Raw genomic sequence first — 24,955 nt, forward strand, 5'->3', positions numbered from 1 at the left:
TGGTCAGCCCAGACCCCGTGTCTCCAGACTCCCCTTTGAAGACCCTCTCCCTGCAATCAACATGTCTCTGTGTCCCTGTGTTCCGGGCCTATTGAGCGCTCCTCATCCACATCCATCCCCCTCCTGTATAAATGGAAGTTTGCACCTTTGGCTGTGTGCTCGCAAGGGGGCTGTGAGGATGGGAATGCTCAAGGTGCCAAACACCATGTACAATCAAAGGGGCTCTTTGGCATGGGGACCACTGACCACATGGCCAGCCCAGACCTTATCTACATCGATCCATCACCCCTCTGCCACCAATGGCAACTTGCATCTGTGGTGCAGGCTGGCAAGAAGGTTTCACTGGCAGATGGAGGAGGTCCACATTTTTCATAGAGGTCTGATGGGTGTTAACGAACACATCAGACATACACATACACACCCGCTTCAGGAAGCATCTATAAACACTGTAGAAGTTACTAACAAAACAGCTCTGAAATCGACTTGGTATATCGCCATCTATCCACTTTTTTCCTTGCTTGCTGAATCGGCTCATCTGCTCTTCTAACTAATGGTTAGTCAACTTTTGCTATTGTTTTCTTTAGTGTCAATGTTATATGCTCTGTCACTTTCTATAGCTTTATACTCAATGTACACCCAATTCTCAATTTAACATATTCAAAAAGTCTACACCGTTATCAACCGTCCTATGTACTTTTATCTCTGTAACTTGCACATGGCCCACTTGATCTATACCTTCTCTTCTAACTTTCAGTATTATCCGGGTTACACTCAGCTCTCTTTCAGGCTCCCCTCAGCCTCCTCTCCTCCCTCTCTCATTCCTGAGTGTTCATCCGCGATTCAGGATTGGTGCGCCTCACTTAGTGGCAGTAAGACTGAGATCCTTCTCATTGGCACCCGTGTTCCCACTTTCCATCTCTCACTCTGGCTGCCCTCCTTGGACCCTCTACCTTCACCTTCCTGTGAGCCAAAAAACCTTGGTGTCATCTTCAACTCCACTCTCTACTTCTCTCCTCACATCATGGAGCATGCCAAGGAGGACCACTTCCAGCAGCACCTCCTCACAGGTATTTTATCTTTTCTCACTTTACCCCAGAAGCTCACTGTCTTCAGAGCCCTGGTTCTCTCCAGGCTGGACTACTGCAACAACCTCCTTGTCAATCTGCATAGCTCTACTCTTTGCCCTCGGTAACTAATCCAGAACAGGACTGTGAGACTTATCCTTGCCCTCAAGCCCAGGGACAGCATTTCTCCAGCCCTGAAATGTCTCCACTGGCTCCCAGTGACTGCAAGAATCAAGTTCAAGACCCTCTGTATCCTCCATAAGCATTCCTTGGGTTGGGGCCTGCACTACACCCAACTCCCTCTTCCGAAATATCTTCCGTCTCCAGCCCTTCACTCAGCTTCATTCAACTCGCCGAGGTTCAGACGCTTCTCCAGGCGGAGAGTGAGGGGTAGATCTCTCGCTCCTCTGCAAGTGCCTCCCTCTGGAATGGCCTCTCTGCACCTCTCAGACTTGAGCCAGACCACCAGAAGTTCCTGAAGCAGCTCAAGATCTTCAATTTGTCCTCTGCCTTATCTCTCTTGCTTCCTTGCTAACTTACCTGTCTGCTGCGCCAACTGGTTACTTGGCTACCCTAGGAGTCTCACTGGGTACCAGGCTCCTCCATGAACAGTCTTCCTTGCACTGCCTCCGGGCCAATTGCGCGCTTATATGTTCTAACTGTAGCATCTACAGCCCCCTGCCTCCTTGCACTTACCCAGAGCCTCTCTGCCCTGGCTGCACTCACTCAGAGCCATGCTGCCCTGATCCCACTTCCCCCTACCCTCTCCCTTGCACTTCCCCATCTCCCTCCCCCCTGAATTTCGTGTTGTCGTACTTGCACGATCCGAATGTCACAAGGTCTAATATGATAGTTTTTCTCGTCTTCCCCTATCTTCCCTCTCTTGTCTTGTGGCACCTAGAAACAGTTGTGTACAGGCCCATTATAATTTGCATATGATATCACATAACATTGCAGAGTATTGCTTCCAAATTTAATATTTCATAGTGCATGTTTTCAATGCATGTTTGCCTTAGCTGGCATTTTTTTTTTTAAATGTACCTATATTATCAACGTAATGTGGCGTTTGAAGTACTCACTGTGAATTTCTTTTATAGTAATTCTTTGTAGTTGCTTTTTTAAACAGACCATAAGGAAAATCCAAAAATGGCTTCATTTATCATTTTCGGTTGCCCCGATACTGCCATTGATATTTTACTGCACACGTTGCCTTCATGGCACAATGTACTGTGGTTTATACAATTATAACTTTAGATTAGTTTGTGTATCCCTACTTTAGCAAAACAAAAAGGTGATTGCTGGAATGGATGGATGGAATGGATAGCCCTAGTTTAGGGATATTCCTAGTTTAGAGATACACTAATAGTTTGGTGCAATGTGAGCCTTCTCGAAAAACTTAGATGGCATATTTTGCTAATATGTCAATTTGTTAAATGTGTTGATTATCATCTCTGTATTTACGTAGACTGCACTGATGGAAGTACAGACCGTTACCATGGAGGAAACCACCAGCACGTACAACATCCACCAGGTGAGGCCGAGTGACTTGCACATAAACTTACTTTATCATTTTTTATGTGGTCTAATTTATAATACTAATTTCTATTTTACACTGGTATGAATATATGCAACAATTAAAGTACTGAGATTGTACATCTACCACTATTCCGGCGTCAACAGCAACCGCACTCACCAGTCAAGTAATTTTTTTATACCAATCCTTCAGATGCGACTATACAAAATATTTGTTTAAGTTCAACAGACATAGTATTGATTGTTATGTACAATTTTAGCCTTCGCAACAAAGTTAAAGAGCAAAGATGCCACTTGTGTGGTCTCCAGGTGCTCAGGAGGATCTGTAATGCAAGGAGGGAGGGTGGGTTTTTAGTAGGGTTAAGCGTGAAAAGAGCAAGATGGCGCACTGCATTGCTGTGGAGGTAGTTTGAGAAGTGCATGTTGAGAAGTGTCTATGTCTAGTATGGATTGTTGTTGCAATAACTGGAAATCCCCCCAAACCCCAAGTGCATAGCAACCCAAAAATCTGTCTAAGTGGCATGTACGCTTCTATGTAAATATCAACCATCTTTTGCGAGGAATATTTTTTGGGATTTCCCACTTACATCTTTATTATTGCTATTACTTTGATATAGGGGGAAGCAGGAACTTCCACAATGTACTACTCTTCTACTGCAACTGGTCTGGTGTATGATGTATAACTAGTGAGAATGTATTGAATTAAATTATTTATTTATCATTTGAAATACTGTCTGGAAATTGCAAAGCATTAGATCAGCAGCCTCAATGTATTTCTCACATAAACAAATGCCACAATTAAAGAAAAACTTAATAAAAACCTACTTTGTTACTGAATTACAGACCCTTTCACTAACTATATGAATGGAATATGTTTTTATTCCTACACTTTAGCTGCATGTTTAAGAATGTAACCGTTACAAAATAAATACAACTCATCATTCAATGAATATGTTTTGCAGGATGATCCCACACCTACTCCAGGTGGCATCTCTGAAGGTTATGAGGTGCACTTTCAAATCTGTCTTTTTGAAATGTTACATATACACAGTCTTTGACTTTATGTCCATAATAATGACAAAATTGTAATCAGACAATTAACCGTATCTTTTTAGAAATGTTTAACTGATATTGTAAGGGCGACAATCATTACATCAACTTTCTCAAGATGTAGGTTGTAAGATCAATGATTTTAACATTATATTGTTTAACAATCGAATCATTTTTGTTGAATTTGTTAAGTGGTTAAAATTGAAGCGACCCATGGACCAGAGGTATACATAAGATACTTATAAATTTAAAATCATCATCATTTATAAAATTCATGTAACATTTTTAATTTTCTAATGTTTACCAGAGTGAAATTAGTTATATTTGCAGTATCCAAAAATGGTGAAGTTGAAGAACAAATTGCATGGTTGATACAATTTCAAAATGGAGTTTTTGAGCGTGGTCTTGTAGTCGCCAAATCAGAATTGAATGTTCCAAGCAAAATTCTGAAAAAGGGTAAAAATTCTTGGTTTTAAATAAGTTGTTTATGAAGTATTGTATTGATTTGACATTTTGAGGTTGTCATTCACATATGTATGTGTACAAAAAATTAAGCATGTTTCGTTTAGTTTCATCCATTAGAGACCTAGGAAGAAGAGGAGCATGAAGACACAGACTAATGATGTGGCTTGCCAAACCGATGTCAATTGGGAGCAGCTACATTTTGAAGCTCAGAATGGTCCTGTCAAGATTCAGAGCCGCAATGCAGATGTCCAGTGTTCGGACTTTGAATGGAATGTCACCAGTGACACATGGAAAGTAAGCATGGCAGAAATAACAGACGATTTCTTCCGAATTGCTAGCGGAACCGCTCACACAATCGACAACTGCTAAAAAATTACAATCTAAGAAAGTGAAAATGTTCACTCTTTCCCCAATACATTTGGAAATCGTGATCTGCACTTTGCTCCTCTGAGTTTTGAGGACTTATCCACCACCGTGGAATCCCAAACCACTGTACTGCAGGACGATTGGCTGTTACGGGAGCCACCATAGATTGTATTCGACTGCTACCTCATTCAGATTATGAAAATGATAATATGTGACCATAAATTATATAGAAGGATTTGTGGGAGCTAGTGGTGAACTTTATTCATATAGTGTGATGAATGGAACGTTGCAAAAACAATTTCTAAAAAAGTTATAGCTGCTGGTAAAAAAAAAGGCTACAGAAAACATTTTAAGTTGCTGATATTCTACCAGGAACCATCTTTGGTAGTGCTCAAAAACTTGTGATGGTTCTGTAGATATGCTGCTTAGAAAATGGCGTTCATTGATGCACCACTGTTCAAACAAACAGTCATAGGTATTAAACAAACATTTACACAAATGTGCACGTGGACCACTGAGCATAAGAAAAGGTGGTTGGTGACAGGCTCCCCTCTTCACACAGCTCTTGCGAAGATTGTGTATGACAAAAACCTTTCAAGATACATGAGGGGACTCAACGAATTCTATGGAAGTGTTCCATAACATGTGCCTAAAAGTGCAGCCCTAAAAGGTTGTATTTTGCTATCGATGGTATGGAGGCCAGAACTAGACTGCTTGTACTTGCACATTATGAGAACGTTGGCAGAGTACAATCAAAAACTGCAGGCACATTCGGGACTCTGTCGCAAGGAGTTTACCAGAAGAAGCAAACAGTGGGTGGCAAAGCCAATCTTCCCACCAATGGATTTCGATTTTGTAAAAGATCTGAATGTGCTGGCCATACAAACACATGAAATAGCTCCAGATCGTGTTCCCAAGGCCCAGTCTATGCCACAGAACACTGCAATAGAGGTTTGCCCTCCCAAAACCTTTTTAAATTAAAGCCCATTTGAATCCTTTACAGTTCTTGCAATTTTTTTTTTATTGTACAAAGTTGCAGAGAATGGGGGGCAGGTCTCTTTCCTCGGCTGGTGCCTCCATTTGGAACAGCCTCCCTGCCACACTCAGACTTGAGCAGGACCTCCTTAAATTCTGGAAACTGCTAAAAACTAAGCTGTTCTCTAGCTCTTTCCCTCTTTACTTTCCCTGCTAATCCCCCCACAGCTGCTGTGACCGTTGGTCTGACCCATATCAATCTTTCATGATCCCAGGCCTTTCATCCCAGTCAATTCCAAAACCCCTTCCCCTCACTTCAGTGCCCTGTGGGGCCTTGCTTGGTGGCTCAACATGCCACCCTTGTGAGCCGCCTGTACTTGCACTTAGCCTGAGGTTCTCCTCCTTGGCTCCCCTTAGCACTTATCCCGGTCCCTCCACCAGCACTTGTCCACTCCGGAGATCCTCATTCCATCCCCATCCCCTGCACTTCTCCTCAATTGCAGTTGCATGTCCAAATACAACAAGGCCTAGTAGGACCACGACTGCATAGTTACTGTTTTTGCCATTGTTAATACTTCCCCTGTTCCCATCCCATTTAGCCTTGAAACACAATTTGGTGTTTAAAGCACCTTACAAATGCTCAATAAAATAGAAATATGAATGGGGGTGCAAACCGTCTTTTAAGATAGAGTCTAACTTCGCTGGAAAGTTGGAATATTGCTAATCGGCTGCAGATTGAAACAGAGCTAAGGTTTGTGTGACACCTGATGTCCTGCTTCTCTAATCATTTCAAGTGGTATGCTAATGACACACATCTTCCTTCAAGCTTCCCTCTACTACCTCCTCTTCCTCTCTCATTCCCTATTGTCTAACCGCTATCCAGGCTTGGTGCGCAGACACTGATCTCTGTCTTGATGCCAGTAAGACAGAGAACCTTCTGATTGGGACCCCTGCACCCAGTTTCCCTCCAGCCCTCTCACCGCCCTACTTGGGCCCTCTACCATCACAATCTAGTGAGGCCAAAAATCTTTGGGTGATGTAAGAGTCCTCTCTCTCATTCACCACTCACATCCTGGACCTTTTCAAAAAGGCACACTTTCAAGTTACCTACTTCAAGGCATTCTCCCTTTTCTCATCTTCCCTGAGAAACTCAATTTCTTCAGAGCCATGGTACTTTCCAGGCTGGACTACTGCAAGCACCTCTTTTCAATCTGCCTCTTTCCTCCCTTTACCCCCTTCAACTAATACAGAACAGGGCTTCAAGACATATTCTTGGCCTGAAGCCCAGGGACTGCAACTCTCCAGCTTTAAAATCTCTCCACTGGCTTCCAGTGGTCACACACAGCCGCTGTGACTGGCGACCTGGTCCTCCATGAGTCTTACAGGCTACCAAGCCCTCTACCAAGTCGACACCAGCACCCACCCCCATCAACACTGCCCACTGGCCCCTCCCCCTGACTCACAGGTGGCTGGGCATGCACCATTTGAGACACCTCCACCCAAGCACTTACTTAGCCAGTAGCCTCCTCCCCTGGCAGTTCCCCTCCTGGTCTCCCAGTAGCCTCTGCCCATAAGGACTACTATTATTTATTTATTGTTTTGTTACTACCCTTGTTTCCCTACCCACTTTAGGTCTTGCATGCGCCTGGTGACACTATTTGTTATATAGGCACCTTACAAATACTCATCAAAGTCAAATCGATACAGAATTTAAGATGATTGCTGTAATAAATCTACATATAAGCCAGTAAGTCTTTCAAAGCTGACATCACACTAGACATGCAGGAATTGTAGTGATGTCGTTTTTTTTTAAAAAAAAGTTGTTCATTGCACGTGTGGGCCGGGTGCAACAGTGCACGCATCATGGTGCAAAATAGAGCCTTTGTTCAACCTTTCACCCCCTTGGTGCCCCTTTCCTGGTCCAACTGTGCCATCTCTATATATTAAGCCACCGCTTTTCATCCTTCTGTATATACATGCATCTGTATTTCATGCTGTAACCACCTCTATATACGTAAAGTAAAATTACCAAAATAAGTTTGGGACTTTATAAACCGCAGTGAAGGTGGGTAACGATTAGCTACATAGCGAACAGCAATACATACTTATGTGTTGGGAACTAGGTGCACTGATTAATGTTGAACAACAGGTTGCACAGTCACAAAGGTACAATTATTTAAGCAATGGACAAAATGGCCGAATGCAATGGTGTCTTGGCAGTGGCACTCTCACTTTAAAGTTGTACCCATGCTCGCTCCCATTTTGATGAAAGATCCCCTTTTCATGTTTTCAACATTCGTTCTAAACACCACTTGTTCCCGAAATCAAGGAGTCCGTAAACAATTACACCACCCCTGTCGATCTAGAAAAATTAGACACCCCTCGATCATAAGGCTATGTACTATGTTGGCCGAAGACCAACCGTCTCATGCATTTAGTATTAGAAATATATAGCCATAAGCTTGACGAAGGTGCAGCCATTTTAAAGCGACTGAAATCGCCATTTTGTTTTCTCTAACGTTTGCTTTTTGCCTTCTGTTAAACTGCTTTGCTGAAATATTATTTTGCTTCACTGGTGCACAATGCGAGGCCGTGAGAGGCATGTTGAAACACAACGCAGTAACTCAGACAGAAATGCCCGGTCTCCTCCCTCACATATCCTTGGAGAGTGAGCAGCAAGGCATTCTAATCAGTACAGCAGGTGCCAGCTAGTCTTGGTAGCACAGTAGAAATCCTAGGGGCGAACATTAGATGACTTGAATTATGCTCTTCTTTGCGGCCCCCCTTTCCTGAGCCCGGTAGAGCCCTGGAGAGCAAGTTGACCCCCAGCACACAAATAGAAACTAGGAGATAGTAAGGCCTGGAATGTGTCTCTCCCTACGCACAGCTTGCTTGCAGAAACAGAAGCATTGTGTTCTTTAAAACAAAGACTTATGTCTGTGGGTTTACAAAATTGCAAACTGTTACTAAATGTATGTTTGAAAGTGTCATACTCGTCACCATTGTCAATCATCGTGCCTAGTTCAAAGGAATTTCTCTCTCTTGCGTCCCCCGAGGTCTGGTAGACACACGGCGCGGGGCGTGGGACCAGTTGGCCAACTGAGACTATTTGCTTTGCAATAAATGCTAGATTTTGGGAATACAACCTTGTGTCTGGCGTATCAGTTTGTGTGTGGTGATTGTGCCTTGTTTCCACAAACGAGGGTCCCTCAGGGGCCCCTTCACACCAATGCTTAAAAAATTCTTACATGCGCAAGACAACCAGACATCTTTGCGTATTGCACTACTGGTGTTCACATCACAGAAGTGTTTCACAAAAGCATCTTGTAAATAAAATCTGCAATTGTGCATGCATTGCAATGTTTCAGGCTTATGTGATGCAGGCATTTACTGTGGAGAGTAAAGACAATGAGCGCCTTCAGAATGCAAATGGGCATTTATTTCCCAGTGAGTTGTGGGTTGTCAGGGAAAGGGGCCATTAGCACTCTTGATTTCACACTTGTCTGCCCCAGAACAATAATAAAAAAGAAGACATCACAGAACCAGGCTTGTGGAATGGCCTGGGGCCTGTGAAGGCCAGCATTGGCTTTTAGAATCATGGAACTTGAAAGCCCTGGTTAGTGCCAACCTACAATATGCCCAAAAATAAAAAAGAAAGAAACCCATTTTTTAAATTTGGTTTTCAAGGTGGCAGACCACAGTATTTCCAAAATTCACACGGTTCTGTGTTTTTAAACACAAGGATGAGTATTGGGATTAAGGTGCAAAGGGCCGTTTTCCTGATGTGTATTCTAATTCAGTGTTTTGCCATAAAAAGTTGACCCACTTTCACCCCAAAAACTGCCCTATCACACTATCGTTTTTTTATTTATTTTTTTATTTTTTTAAAGCATTGCCCTATTGCCATACAGGGTATTCTGAGCCTGTCTGCACCTCGACTAGGCGCATCTTTGAAATAATCCGTGAATGTGTCACGATGCGCAATGTTCCTGTTAAAATGGAAGTAAATATTTTTCTATGCGGAATATTTGAAATATTTCATTGTATTTCACTACACAGCCAGCCATGAATATTGTTCACTTTGTGACAGGTGCACCCTCAGAAACGAAACTTGCAGTGGCTCGTTGTGAACAATGAATAAAGGGTCTCATTGTTATTTGGCCTTCAATCCACCACACTAACAATTTGAAGGACACATTGGGCCTCATTACGAGTCCGGCGGTAACCGCGGCGGTAAAACCGCCTGGTTACCGCCGGATTCGTATTACCATTCCGCTTCTGTGATTCTCGGAATTACCGGGGCATTACAACCCCGGTTTTCCGGGAATCACGGAGGCGGAATTGTGTTAATCCCCATTCCCATCGAGTCCTGTGGGACTCGATGGGAATGGGGATCATGGAAACACCGGCAGCATCTCATAATGCTGCCGGTGTTTCCTCGTCCGCCTGCAGGCAGGCGGTGTTAAACCCGCCAGGTCAGACCTGGTGGGAACATCATCTGCAGCCTGAAGGAGTCGGGATCAGGCAGTCCGGGAAACAACGGTGGCGGCGGGTTTACCGCCACCGTTATTTCCGGACCGCCTGAGTTGTAATGAGGCCCAATGTGTCTAATATTGTAAGGGAGGAAGGGTCTCCCAGGCCCCCCTTCATTCCCATTTGAACACACATGATATGCTCATTCCGCGGTTGACAACGCGCCTCTGGCCAAGGTGTGAGGTACCCATTGAATGACATATAACTGTGTATGGCCTGCAGGCCAAGAGACTCCATTTTGTTTAGTTACTGACTCCATTTTCTGCTAGGCCATATGTAAACACTGAATGCCAGCCTGCACCTCTCTCCTTCCTTCTCCGCGCACAGTGAGCAAGCCAACCCCCACCTCCTCCCCTCTGCCGTCTCCCCGGCTGTCCTGTTCTCATGGAAGCCTGGGCGCGAGAAGTATCAAACTAAACACTGTATCTCTCGCCTTCCTTTTTACATCGCTGCCATGTGAATGACCGGGCCGCAACCTAGTCCTGGAAAATAACATTTGTCTCCACAAACCTGCCTCTGTACCAACGGACCCCTCCTAAAGAAATTTAGACCACAATCCCGCTAACCCCACAGTCTTTTTGATGTAACAGCCGCATGCCCCGCGCCCGTGTGCCCCTTCAGTTCACCCCCCTACAACTAATCCCATGTGGCCATATATTCGTCTTGTACTAACAAACGGTAGAACACCCTCGAATAGATCTAAGGATATACTTGAAGAATGTGTTATTGCTGTGTTAGATAAGGCACCCAAATTCATGTACCCCAACTTTTTATTGTCCAGGTTAATGTATTGTATGACAAGATTTATAAATAATGATCAGATATGTGTGGCCAAAAGGGCAAATGTTAGATAGTCTAGATCACAGCAATGTGGACATCGTCTGACCCTGCACCCGTCCCAGATGAGCCCAGCTGACCCGCGTGATCCACATCATTACAATTCTGGCCAGACAATCCGGGAGCACCAGCCATATGTACTGTATATACTGACCAGTCCCCATTGTCCAATGAATACTACTAAATGTATCCTCTATAGCACAAGTCACAGATAATGGGCCTCATTATAACTCAGGCGGTCCGGAAATAACGGTTGCGGTAAACCCGCCGCCACCGTTGTTACCGGACCGCCTGATCCCGACTCCTGCAGGCGGGAGGTGATGTTCCCGCCGGGTCTGACCTGGCGGGGTTAACACCGCCCGCCTGCAGTTGGACGAGGAAACTCCGGCAGCATTACGAGATGCTGCCGGTGTTTCCATGATCCCCATTCCCATAGGACTCGATGGGAATGAGGATTAACACCATTCCGCCTCCGTGATTCCCGGAAAACCGGGGTTGTAATGCCCTGGTAATTCCGGGAATCACGGAGGCGGAATGGTAAGACGAGACCGGCGGTAACCAGGGCGCGCTCCCGTCAAGGCTGCCCACCTACAGCACTGGTACCCTTAGACGTGCGCACATTAGGCCAGAAGGTTCCACAGGTCCCGGCTTTGCAAATACCCATCCATACCGCTCGCTGGAGCCGGGTTTGGCCGTTGAGTGTGGGGCGGAAACCTTGACAGACTCGAATCAAGGCGGACACGTGATTATCAAGTGCAGCAAACCCTAAAAGACAGTGGGAGGGGAAAGTAGAAAAGGGAGTGAGATAGAGGTGTGCTGAGATTATAAGGTGGGGATAAAAATAGGAGTCTTTTTCAGTTTTTCAGCAGGGGCTTTTCTTTACTGCCTTTTTCTTTCTCATAAAACCATTAAGAGTTTATTGAGAAGATAAGAGGTGAAAAGAGGTATGGGAACCTAGCTCCGCGAGGGGGTAGAAGGCAGCGCTGCGTAGTACGCGACTAGTACAGGGATTAAATGAGGACAAAGTGAACAAAAGTAGGAGTCTTGTGTGAGGCGAAGGAAGACTCAGCATAGTTTTTAGAAACTTTTTTTTCTTTTTTCCATTCTCCATTTCTTAAATCTTAGAGGGTGGTCCGCAACGGGCCAGGATAGGGGTGAGGGTCCGGGTGAAACAGAGATACCGTGAGAGAGGGGTCCCTAGGCAGGCAGGGTCTATGTGTTAATGTTCATGTATACATTTTTTTATTTAATGTTGAATGACCTGTGTTGCGTCTGTCCAACTAAGTTTTACACGTCACATGGCCAGTGTCTTGTTTTACTTTTGATTCAGTAATGACAAAGTGAGACAATTGAAAATTAAGAAAAAGTATTTTGGTGAACAACATTGCAATAATTTTGGCGAAAAAAAAATGTTATTGTGCATAAGAGATTGGTTAGAATTAATATTAGATTGTCCGTATTTCCATACAAATATGAGGTGATAATTAAGGGGCGATGGGGGCAGGAACGCCACTCATGCATACATGTCAAAGTTTACCAGGGTATAGCAAAAAAACTAAGAAGTACCACGAACAGTGGCGCACAGAAATGAAAGGGGAAGGTATGCCCCAAGTATGGCCTGAAGGTGGGTTGTTCAATAAGTCCATGTTAAACATAGTAGCAACCTACCTGATCTTTAAGTATAAGGGTAAACAGCTCCAAAACAGAAGGGAAGTATTGGATCTGTGGAGACTTTTTGAAGAAGTACTCCTGGGTAAGAGTAAGGGTCAAGGTACGTCTCCCCAGGGAACAAATAACAATGAGTGGGAGGGGGAGAGTAAGGAAAAACCAACAGAGCATGTGCGACTATACCCAATGTTAACAAAACCTGCAGAGGGATATAGCGACCCAGTGTATGTATCAAAACCCAACACACTCCTGTGTCACAAGCAACAGCCCCACCTCCGTACGATCCAATAGGCTTGTTCGGGCAGACGTGCACCCCTCAACTAAATATAGGGCAGTAAACAAAAGAAGCATGATTAACAATGACGCAAACAGAATTAACACGCCTCAGACGAATATGTGAATAAAACACACACTCACAAGGGGGCGATCAGACACTGCCACCCCAAATGCTCGATGCATCAACAAATATAGTGGGGGAGAAGTGGAAAAAGGGGGAGATTCTATTCCAAATTAATGACACCCTCATGAGAATCACAGAGATAGATTAGGAAGGGATACAGGTGCGTACAAGGTGTGTTATCTGAAAGAGAGGAAGAATATTGGAGTGATTTAGATGAGGATGAGGAAAAAAACAAAGCAGGTGAGGCGGTGGGTGGGGTGTCCGGTGGAGCTTCCCCGCTCATGGCCTCATCACCCAGCCAGGAGGGAAATGAGGAGGGGTGGCAGGGGAGATTAACAAATAGGACAGGAAAGGGGCCGGTACCAGGGAAAGAAGGAGTAAAGGTGAGTATGGGAAGAGGGAAGAGCAAGTTACAGATGCCACTGGTACACAAGGGGGCAGGAAGGCCTCATTATGTCCTGTGGGCACAGATGGATAAGGCAAACTTACTGAAGACATTGCCTCCACTCTCAGGGGGGCGAGTAAGTGGATATATGCTTTTGAGAAAAATACAGCTGGGGTCCCCTTAGCAATTGGAGATGTTAAGAGTTTGTTGGTTTCTGCAGTAGGCGACCAAGCGAATAGAGTGTGGGCGAAGGCGGGATTCCCTGGGGTCACGCTAGACTGTGACCAACATGATGGGGCATCATTTAACGCTGTGAGGGCCCGAGTGTGAGACGCACTGAGGAACACATTCCCTGACACCCCCGATTTACAGTCAATTATGCAGTGTACTATGGGGGAGGACGAAGATGCCTCAGCTTACATTCTTTGGGTGCAGGACATGTGGAGAGCAGAGACAGGCACAGCTTGGGACCACTCTACCTCCCTTTTCTATTTCATAATCAAGAGGGGCCTCCCAAAGAAAGTACAGAAGGCTCTTGATAAAATTGCTGGGATAGATGCCAAGGGCTGGACCGAAATACAGAGCATCATAATACACCATTGTAGGAGGATCAAAGAGAGAGAAAAGGAGATAGTGCAGAAAAAGTTAGGCGGACAAAGCCAAATTAGTACAAACAAAATTGGTGAAGGTCGCAGCAGTAGCTGCCGCCCTCCCCGCAGAACCGATGGCAGACGGGGAGGAGGGGCCAGTAGCAATACAGGCAAGAATGGCAACAAATTGAGCAGCAAATGTACAGGAGCAATGGGCCGGCGAAGAGCAGTTTGGAGGGCCCCAGTGGCATGGAAGGGGCGGAAGAGGAGGAAGAGGTGGGTACAGGGGATTGAGGGGGGGGGCAGGGAGGCCAAGGGCTGAGAGGAGGAGGGCAAGGGACATGTTGGAACTGTGGGAGGTGGGGTCACTTTTCAAGAGAGTGTCGTAGTCGTCCTATGGTACCTTACCAGAATGAACACCAGTACGACCAACCCCACCCGGTAGCCCATATGGCTTGCCAATGGGTGGATTTAGATGCAAAAAACAAGCGGATCCCCGGTACACATATGAAAAAAGAGCACCCCTGCAAAGCGCACAGCAGCACCCACAATCACAGACTAATTTGACACATGCACGCGGCAAACCATTTGCCACCACAGCGAACGGAGCACCGGCACCATTCAGAGGAACAGCAGTAGTGGGAGATAATGTTTTTAATAACCATGATACAATAAGACACCCAGCATAGAACAGCCCACAGAAAGCACTTGCGTGTCCAGTACTGTCAACAACCCTTCACGCAGATGTGGAACCACTAGTGGGGGCGGAGATAGGAAACAAGCAGTTCATCTTTATGGTGGATACAGGAGCGGGTAAATCGTGTCTAAAAGAAGGCCGGTTTCCGCTTTCAAATAGAAAGATGGAGATGCAGCGATTTTGTGGGGAGGTGGTCGAGGTTCCATATACAGAAGATTCGGATGTGACAGTTGGGGGAAAACAGTACGAGAACCCTTGCTGTACTATGAAAACTCGCCCACTTGTTGGGTAGGGACCGCCTCAGCAAGCTTAATATGACAATATCCTTTACAGAAAGAGGCATAGTGTGTTCAACACCAGGGATATGCGCCATGAGGGCCATGTTGCTTATACACAGACAGGCACAGGCTAATGAACTAACAACACGTGGGATACCCGTAGTCCCAGACAAGTTTGTGCAAGGGATACATGTGTTGGCGGGAGTAGTACCAGAGATAACATGCCAAGAGTGGCGAGTACCATCAGAATTTGTATTTCGCCCCCTGGCTATCCCAAAGGTGGTGCCAGGGTTGATCGTGCCCATAGACCTGTACAGTGTGCAAGTATCCGTGCAAAGAATTGCAGTGATAGGAACGGACATGCATGGGTGTGAGTGGCAGACAGTGCTATGCATAGACCCCAACATAGCGCTGCGCAATGACGCTAATGGAGAAATAATCAGAGATTTCCATCCCGCGTGAAATAATGGTCCAACATAGACAAGTGACAACGACCCTCATGGCAATTGTCAGTGCACCGCGGGCATATTTTAGTGAAGACATGCAACAGGTGCCGTCCATATTATGGACCACAGGGCCCCATGACGTGGGCCTATTGCATTAAGTGACCCACGTTATGATCAAGCTTTAACCCGGTGCAATACTACCTTGTGTAAAGCAGTACCCACTACCTAGAGAGGCAGAGGAGGGGATAAAGGAAACAATACATGCCCTATTAGAGCAAGGGATCACTGTACCCTCAAACTCCCCATGTAACACTTGCATTTATCCGATCTAAAAAGTGAAAGGAGGGGCTTGGCGGATGATACAGGACTTAAGGCCTCTTAATGACATCATACAAAAGGAATTTTCACTTGTCCCAAACCCTGCATCCATTTTGTGTAGCATCCCAAAGACGGCGACATGCTTCACAGTGGTGGACTTGAAAAACGCATTTTTCTCGGCATCACTGACCCAGAGTCGCAATATTGAACAGCATTCACCCTGGGGGAAAATATATGAACATTGCAGACTACCCCAGGGATATTGCGAAAGCCCAAGTATTTTCAACAGGATATTGCACAGAGACCTCAGAAATATTTACGCAAAGAGTACCATTATTCAATATGTAGATGATTTGCTAATTTGCAGAGAGAATGAGGAAGAGTGCAGGCATGACTCAATAATACTGCTCACCCTGCTAGCCCAAAAGGGGTACAAAGTAGATAAACAAAAATTGCAGTACTGTCTAAATTTTGTATTTGGGGCAGTTCATATCAAAAGATGGCAAGCGAATAATACCAGACAGGACAGCAGCGGTGCGCGTAGTAAGCAAACCAAACACAGTAAAGGAAATGCAAAGTTGCTGGGCATGTGCAATTACAGCCGCACCTGGATATTAAATTACGCGGCATGCACAAAATCCTTATTGCACGTGTACTCAAAAAGGCACAGAGAGAAAACACAATATTGATTTGGACCCCAGAAATTAGCACAACTTTTGACACACTTAAAGAATTGATTTCAACAGCACCCGTCCTAGCGACACCCGATTATGACTGCGAGTTCTACCTGTTCTCACATTGTAATGGAATGCTGATGACAGCAGTGCTAACACAGAAAACGTCCCTAGGGGACAAGCCTCTAGCATATTACAGTGGAACACTTAACGCAGTAATTCAAGGACACTTTGCATGCGAACAGGCTCTCACAGCCGCTGCGTTTGCGATTGAGAAAAGCGCCACAATTGTAATGGGATGCTCACTGACCCTGTTCATCGAGCACTCACTGTTTGCCCTACTCGAAAGAGCAAAATCCACACTGACAACACAGAGTGATAGCTTATGAGATTATTCTATCCAGTGCCAACATACACATAGTAAGATGTAAAACAGTAAATCCAGCAACCTTCCTTACTGAAGGTTGCACTGTAGACGATATGCAAAGCCATGACTGAACCACATACAGGGGGGAGGATGATGACATGCCCAACGCAAACGAGAATGCCCTGGAGGAGGGGGAGGTATACTTTGTGGACGGATCAGCGTCAATAAACTCAGAGACAGGGGAAATATACGTAGGGGCAGCAGTAGTGAGAATGGAAGACAGGGAATATGAGACCATAGTACAGAAGAGGTTACCACCACACTTTTCAGCTCAAGCTGCGGAGCTGGTAGCCCTAATTGAAGCATTGCACACGGCAAAGATATGTGCAGTTACAATTTATACAGACGCAGTTTACATGACCACAATGGTACATGGAGGATTGTCACGCTGGGGGAGGAGAGGGTTCAGAAGAGCAGATGGCTCCCCAGTCCAACATGCTGAACTTTTGAAAGAACTCATAGAAGCATTCACAGAGCCAACAATAGTGGCCCTGGTTAAGTGCCAAGCCCACACGAACAACGATTACGTCATCTCTTTAGGCAATGCGGCAGCGGAGGATGCCGCCAAAGAGGCAGCCTACCTAGGAAGAGAAGCACAAGGAGAATTCATAATAAAAGGAAATGTAGAGGAAGAAAGGGGTGAAGGGTACAACTCAATGTCAGTGTCACAAATAATCGATTTGCAAAAACAGGCACCAGTAGAAGAACAAGAATTATGGGCAAAAAGAGGGTGCACGCAGTCACCTACTGACCTCCTTTGGCGGCAAAAATTGTACGGGTAAATTAGTGATGCCAGTAGAATTATTACAGCTAGCATTCCAACAACTGCACTTCCCCGCACATATAGCCAAACAACACATAGCAGCAGACATCCAAGAAAATTGGTTTGTGCCAGGATTCCAGGAACACGTGGCAGAGCTAGTGATAGAATGTACAACGTGTCAAACTTGTAATTCAGTAAAGACTTTGAGAACACTGAGGGGAACACTGCCCCGCCCCATTGGACCGTTCCGTCAACTGCATATTGATTATGCAGACATGGGAGAGTGGTGCAACGGAGCACGATACCGGATTGTGGTGGTCTGCCCCTTTTCATGTTGGGTGGAAGACGGCCCCTGCGCCCACTCGGATCCAAAATGCGCAGCGACATTCTAAGTAAGAGAGGTCTTTCCCCAATAGAGGATCTGTGACGTCATACGATCCGACAACGGAACACACTTCATCAACAACTTGTTTAAGGCAGTAACTGCAATGCTAGGGATCACACACAAATTGTGTTCGATTAATTACCCCGACGTAAACGGCGTTATAGAAACAATTAACGGCCTCCTTAAGAGCAGATTGTCTAAATTGTGCCAAAAGAACTTGTTGTACTGCTCACCATTGGCACTATTTGACCATCACTTTTCCCCCCAAGAGATAGTGACAGGGAGACGCATGCACACACCACTGTCACCCCTGAGAAGAATGTCAGATGCACACAGAACAGCCACAGTATTGGGCGAGGAGTTTCAAGAGTACCTAAGAAAACTGACCAGAGCAGCAAGAAAAATTTCAAAGCAAATAGCGCCACCATTCACCCGAGAAAGTGAAAGTGACACAGTAACTCCGGCAAATGATAGCCCAAATGTCCAACTAATGCCTAGGGAGACAGTATATGTATGCAGTTTTGTGAGACGATGGAATGCTCCAAGATTTCACAGCCCCTACAAGGTTATATATTGTACACCCACATCGGTGAAGATGAAGGGCTGAAATATTGGATACATTTATCGGATGTGCGTAAAGCACATAATAGTGTTACAGCCTAGATGGGAGAAAATGTTCAGGAAAGAGCAATGCAAACATAGCATCACAGATAATAAAGGAGGTTGTATAGCGTTGCTGTAACAAAAGAAATACAATTGATAAAGAAGCAGTGAGTGGTAAATACATAAGAAGAAAAAGGTGTACATAATAGAAGAGGATGTAATGTATATAAAATTGATTAAGAGTGCCAAATAGCAGCCATTGAATTATTTACACGATTTTAAATTGTTTTTCCCCTCTTCTTTCACGTTCATCTCTTGTGCGTTTTTAGTATCTTTTTCTTTCCTTTCTGTTCGGTTCTCTTTTTGTTTCATTTCCTTTAGTTTATGCAATATAATGGGAGAAATGCATTTGTGAAAAGAGATTGAAGATGAAAGAAAAGTGCATGTGAACTTCACCCAATTGTATCTCTCTGTAGGAACAGAAATGGGCAGAAACCATGGCTCTCGATGCCAACGACTACTATAGATAGCAATAGGAGAACTATCCGTAGCACTAGAATGTTCTCCTACGAGCGTGATATGATATGGCATTTATAACGTGCCTATACACAAGTGTTTCAAGGCGCAATGGGATTGGTTTTACTGTAATTTTGTTTTTCTTATTATTGTTTGGCCTGGTAATATAATGGGCAATTTCTTTCATATCTATAGATGTAAAAGAGGGGGGGGCGAGTAAAACTGATAAAAGACAGTTCCCACCTGATATGGGATGGTTTTAAGCTAATCTGGGCCCACAATGCCCCTACAAACCTCATCACCTTGTACAAAAATAAAGCTGCTAGAGTCCCACTGTTGAACTATTCCATAGATGATTATTATGAACATGAATTTAACGTGTACCACATGAATGACTCCAACCCCGATGCACACACACTGTCATATGACGACACATATACAACCACACAAGTTACCGCAGGCAATGACTACATAAATGATGAAATGCCGACCCCGCTCTAGGGAGTGATAAAATGGATGGGCAACAAAATAATGGGTGGGGGTGGAGGTAATTACCAGGATATTCCCAATCGAATACCAGGAACTAGTAGAGATCCAAAATAGTCCAAGGGAGAGCAGACGGCGAAAAAGGGGGACGGGACGGAAGAGGTAAGATGAGTATCATGTTCTAGGTTTAGACACAATAGAAGATCCACGACACCCACAGCGGTCCAACAAATGGTACGCAGACATGAGCACAATGGCAAAGCAGACTACCAATGAAAGCGGCTATGTGTGCTCTTCAATACCCTGTGATTCGGGAACACCTAAAGTGATGTTACCGCAAGAGGCACCTATTGCGGAATCCCAGTGTTTGGTTCATCTTGCACTATGTCGAATTAAGAGCACCTTTCAAGCACACACCGTTACCTTACAAATGCGGCAAAATGAGAAAACCTGCTACAACAAGCCACAAGGAGTAATATGCCTCAAGGAGCCTTTTTTCACAATCACAAAAGGACAATGGGCCTCATTACACGGACGGCGGTAAGGGTTAACGGTCACCGTTAATGGCAACGGTGACCGTTAACCCTTACCGCCGTACTACGAGGTCCCTTTGCGGGTTGGAGGAATTAACGCCTGCTTCTTGCAGGCGTTAAGTACCAACCCGCTAAGGGACCTCGGAGCTAATTACGGCACCGCAAAATTGCGGTGCCGTAATTAGCGCCTTCCCCATTCCCATAGAGCCCTATGGGGCAGAAATGGGAATGGGGAAGGGCAATGGCGGAAAGGGGATTTACCGCCCCTCCAACCTTGGAATGGGGCGGTAAATCCCCTTTCCGCCAAGGCGGTGCCGGTAATTTACCGGCATGGTCCAGGGTGCTAATAGCACCCTGGATTACCGCCTTCCGTGTAATGAGGCCCAATGTTTTCCGACAACAAATCGCACGAAGAGCAAATAACGTGTAAGGCAGAGGCGCTGCGAGGACTGTCAGATGAGAAGCTGCAACGGATAGAAAAAACTTGCGCTCCAATCTGCTCAGCACATCACCAAATTAACATAGATTGCAGCTCTCAAGAAACCGATCAAGGTGCAATCGCGAAATACCAAATGAACTTTGCTTCCATGGAGAAGGAAAAATGCCCCATGGCACAAACAAGAACTGTAATAAATTTGTCATCATTCCAGACATGAAAAAAGGAACAGCAGCTTTAATGGAGACTTATTGGGTTTGTGTCAAACAGGCGCATTTGCACCTTCCACGGTAATGGAGGCGCAACTGCACCCTGGCAACACTGCACACAGCCCTGATGGTGATACCGGAAAGCCACATCCAAGGGAAGAGGGCACCAGCAAATATGTCCCAGGCGCCCCGGTCAACAACCGAAGAACCCCCTGGTATAACATTTTATCCAAACAGCAGCTGCAGAGCACAGTATTCTGGAAGTGGAGATCATCAAACTATATCTCTGCTGCATCCTCTGAACTTTTGGCAGAAATTCCCGATAAGTTCAAACTCTTCACATCAGCAGAGACATTTTTCACATACCTTGTCCCAGCATTCAAGCTTGTGCAAACGCAAAATGGCTGCAAATCACCTGCTGGGAGCTCATCCAACTGGCTAAGAACACAGAAGAAGGTTTCAATGTCAACAAGGTTGAGCTGAGAGCCGTAGAACTGATGACCATGCAGAATCGCTACGTCTTGAACCTACTAACTGCAATGGACGGCGGTGTTTACCGAAACATCAGGAGCGCATGTTGCACTTTCGTACCCTCTGCCGACGCGGAAAATGGGACACTTTCCCATGTGAGAGCAGCGGTGCATAACTTCTGCGAAAGAATGAAGAAAGAAGGAGGAGTGCAACCCAGCACATGGTTTCGACAACCAGTTCGAGAGGGTCCCTTTGTGGTTTGGAATGACCGTGAAGTTATTGATACCCATCATCGTCTTTCTTCTGATTTTTTGTGGGTGTCAACTGGGTATACGGTGAGGTGCAAAAAGTATACCTAACAGTGCAATGATGATGGTGACAATGGGTAGCGCAGCAGGAGTAGTACAGATGACACACGAGGCTCAAGTCCAGACCAGAGAAGATTCAGAAACAAAATATAGTATGATAGCAATATACAACACTGGGTACCTTGTTGATTCATTTTGGCATACCACAATTAAGGAGCCCCAGCAATTGGAACGGTATGATGAGGTATGGGTAGCCCTAGAGGGGATGGGGGTTGTATTTACATGACCTGTACCCCAGATGAATATGCACAAGCAGGGGAGAGCCTGAGTGTGGTGTGTCAGGCCTCAGTGCCAAGAAAGGCAATTCCAGCTTGGGATGAGGCAGTAGCTGAGGAAGCCGAACGGAAATGTTTGGGAGAATTACAGTATCTATTACTTAAGTAACAAAATGGGGGAATGTAAGGGAGGAATGGTCTCCTAGGCCCCCCTTCATTCCCATTTCAACACACATGATATGCTCATTCCGCGGTTGACAACGCGCCTCTGGCCAAGGTGTGCCGTACCCATTGAATGACACATTACTGTGTATGGCCTGCAGGCCACGAGACTGTTGTAAAATCTCCAATAGGGGGATGTTCGACAGAAAAGAAAAGAAAAGCTAATGCAATAGCCATTTCAAATTACATTTCTTAGTATTGTTTCACACTTGTTACCTAAACATGCAGTAGAATACAATTCAGTTTAAACCAGACAGAACTGGATCAAGGTATCAACATAACATGAAGCCACTGGCCTCTGCCAATGTATAACTGTAAAAACTTCTAATTGTGTGTTGTATTATGGGAGGTGAAACTCCCCTCTCTTTTATTAGAAGGTAATCAGAGGAGTTCTTTGTGAATGTTAAAGGGTCACTGTACGGTGTACAAAGCCCTTGTAAATATGAAATAATGCAGAAATCTTAACCATATGCCTACTGAAAATGGGGGAAGAGCGGGACAGCTTGACCGCCCCAGTAGGCAATCACTTCCCGTCTGCCCTACCCCATGCAGGCAGGAGGCTGTGCGTCTGACTCAGTGCCACAATGATTGTAAGGCCTGTGTGCAATCCTGTGTGGACTCACTTAACACGAAAGGACCGGGGGAGATTCGTACCTGAGTATACCCTTTTGTATTCACACATAAGACGACTCAGGTTTTTCGATTCAGTAGGGGGTAATTTATTTAATTTTTGAGTTAGGGTTCGCCCTCTGATGAGGTACTTGGAATTCCTTTAAAACTGCTTCATAGATGAAAAAAGATCTTTATACTCTCCTGGACCAAAAATATTATCAGGACTTATTCCATACTTTATACGGCACCTGCCTCCCACCCACGAAATACTTCCATGCTGTAAATATTCTTCTTCTCTGAATCCTGTTGTACCCACCCTGACTTTCAAACGCATTGTTGATAACTTAGGAAGTTGCACATGAAAGAAAAATCTGCCTTGTTAAAGGAACATCTGCCCCTCATGATTTGCACTTGTGATTTAGTAAATGGAAATGTGTATACTGTAGCCCAGGGAGCTCTAACGTATATCCACCCACTTTAAATCCGTAGAACTTTTAAAGTTCAAATTACATTAGCACAACACCAAGTGATGTTGACTTTCGCAGTGCAAGCGCCAAGAGACCTGAAAAACAGCGGCAGCTACACTGTATAAAAACCTTACAAATTAATACGTTTAGAGCGATGTGTTTTCGGGACTACTATGTGTTTAGTGTTTACTAATGGCGAGACTGAATCTTATCTTCTCAATTTTGGGATGAGAGCTTTATAGACAGACATTTGAAACGTTGATGGGAGGGGGTGATATATGAATGGGAAATGCTAATTGATTAATAACAAAATGGGAAGAATGTGTATTATCATGCAAATAGCATGTACCATTTGCCTTTCAACTGTCGAGTATCTCTATTACAACGATGACATTCAATAAAGTGCGGGATGGAGTGCACCGCTCTCTAGATGCGAGATTACCTAAATCGTGGTTCCTCGACACTCCAAAATACAGGAATGAAACAGAAACTACTGTCACCAGCAGTACCGTACGATTGAACACCGCCATCCCTGTTTTCCAGTGCTGATACCTGTCAGTGTGTAGAGGGCGTGTCCACTTGCTTTTCCAGTCCCCAGCTGCCACCTCACTGCACAGAACGCTATTCGGCCCCGCCTCCGTTAGATAAAGAAAGAAGACTAGGGCATCAAAGAACTGTTATTGTTGTGTACTGCGAGACCAAGTTGCAGTTTCTAAATGCACATGGTCGGACATCTTGAATGTGACTGTCTCCAGCGATAATATAGAAAATATGGGAAAATAACGCTAATTCAAACTCACAGGCGAAAGACGTTTTCTTTTAAACCAATCCTCACGTTGTTTTCAGTGTCTTTTTTAAACGCAAAATGCTGTTAATTATTTTGCAAATATACATACATGCCAACATTCAGATGCACCTGGGAGGGAGATTTCCACAAGGACATGGGGAGACACATATTTCCCCATAGGAATGATTTGGGGCTAGTTATTTTAGGCGGGAGACTGAAAAATAGCAATATTTTTCACCTAAAAATCGGGAGTCTCCCGCCTAAATCGGGAGGGTTGGAATGCATAGCTCTCAACTCACACGCTTTTGGCGGGTGTCACCGCCTTGAAAACAGCTGACTCACCCGCCAAGCCTCCGGCATGCCCATTCGTTTCAATGGGCATCTCACCCGCCAAAACTAAAATCGGGTGTTTTCACCCGCCTTTGCAACACAAATGGTTGAGAGCTATGGGAATGTATGAATATATCATGATATTATTTGATATTTCATTTATATCGCGCTCATACACAAGTGTTTCAGAGGACATAGATTCAGTTGTGACTTAAGCATGGCTTGTGCTGTCATGTGTTGGTGTCCTAGTTGTGGTGTCACATGCCGGGGAATAGCCGGTCACATGACACTGGTACGGCACGGAGGAAAACTAAACAAAACCCTGGAACTGACGTATTAACGGCAGTCCGGGTGTGTGAATACGAACAAACGGTCGTGTGTGTTTTTACTGCGCTGCGACGCTCTGTTGACTGGAATTTTAATTAACAGTTATCCGAGTGCAGATGAATTGAAAACAGCACACTGGCAACGAAGGTGAAAGATATGAACCCGAGAAGCTAACAGAGAAAAAGAAAAAAAAAGGTGGAAACTGAAGCACCTACGCAACGAAAATTCATGAGGTAAGGGGCTTTTTGACTAAAATTATAATTGCGCGTATATAAGGAACTGTGTTTTCATGCCCCCAACGTTCCATTAATGAAACAAAATATGGCTTTTTGACTGAAATTATAATTGCGCATATACAAAGAACTGTGTTTTCATGCCCCCAACGTTCCATTAATGAAACAAATATCACCGGCTGCAACGTGCAAATGTTAAATGTTAAAGGTATTTGTACTGTGCACCTTCACCAACGGAATTGGTCCCCAGGCGCTCAGGCGGATCTGTAAACGATAAAGGTGGGAT

The 24,955-nt window shown here is 44.9% G+C and overlaps 1 protein-coding gene across 4 annotated transcripts in view; it reads right to left on the reverse strand.

The window, feature by feature from the left end:
* Positions 1-23,585, reverse strand: part of UBXN8 (UBX domain protein 8) — a 415,886-nt gene extending 392,301 nt beyond the window's left edge. For 3 of the 4 annotated variants that reach the window (XM_069626088.1, XM_069626087.1, XM_069626089.1), the window contains exon 1: positions 23,435-23,585. In XM_069626088.1, the coding sequence (XP_069482189.1) occupies positions 23,435-23,522 (88 nt within the window). In that variant the 5' untranslated portion in view covers positions 23,523-23,585. The remainder of the gene's footprint in view (positions 1-23,434) is intronic. The other variant, XM_069626090.1, reaches the window with a different exon arrangement.
* Between the last annotated feature and the right edge of the window lie 1,370 nt (positions 23,586-24,955).

The sequence above is a fragment of the Ambystoma mexicanum genome, chromosome 6p (assembly GCF_040938575.1).
Source record: "Ambystoma mexicanum isolate Mex_15411 chromosome 6p, UKY_AmexF1_1, whole genome shotgun sequence".
Classification (NCBI taxonomy): Eukaryota; Metazoa; Chordata; class Amphibia; order Caudata; family Ambystomatidae; genus Ambystoma; species Ambystoma mexicanum.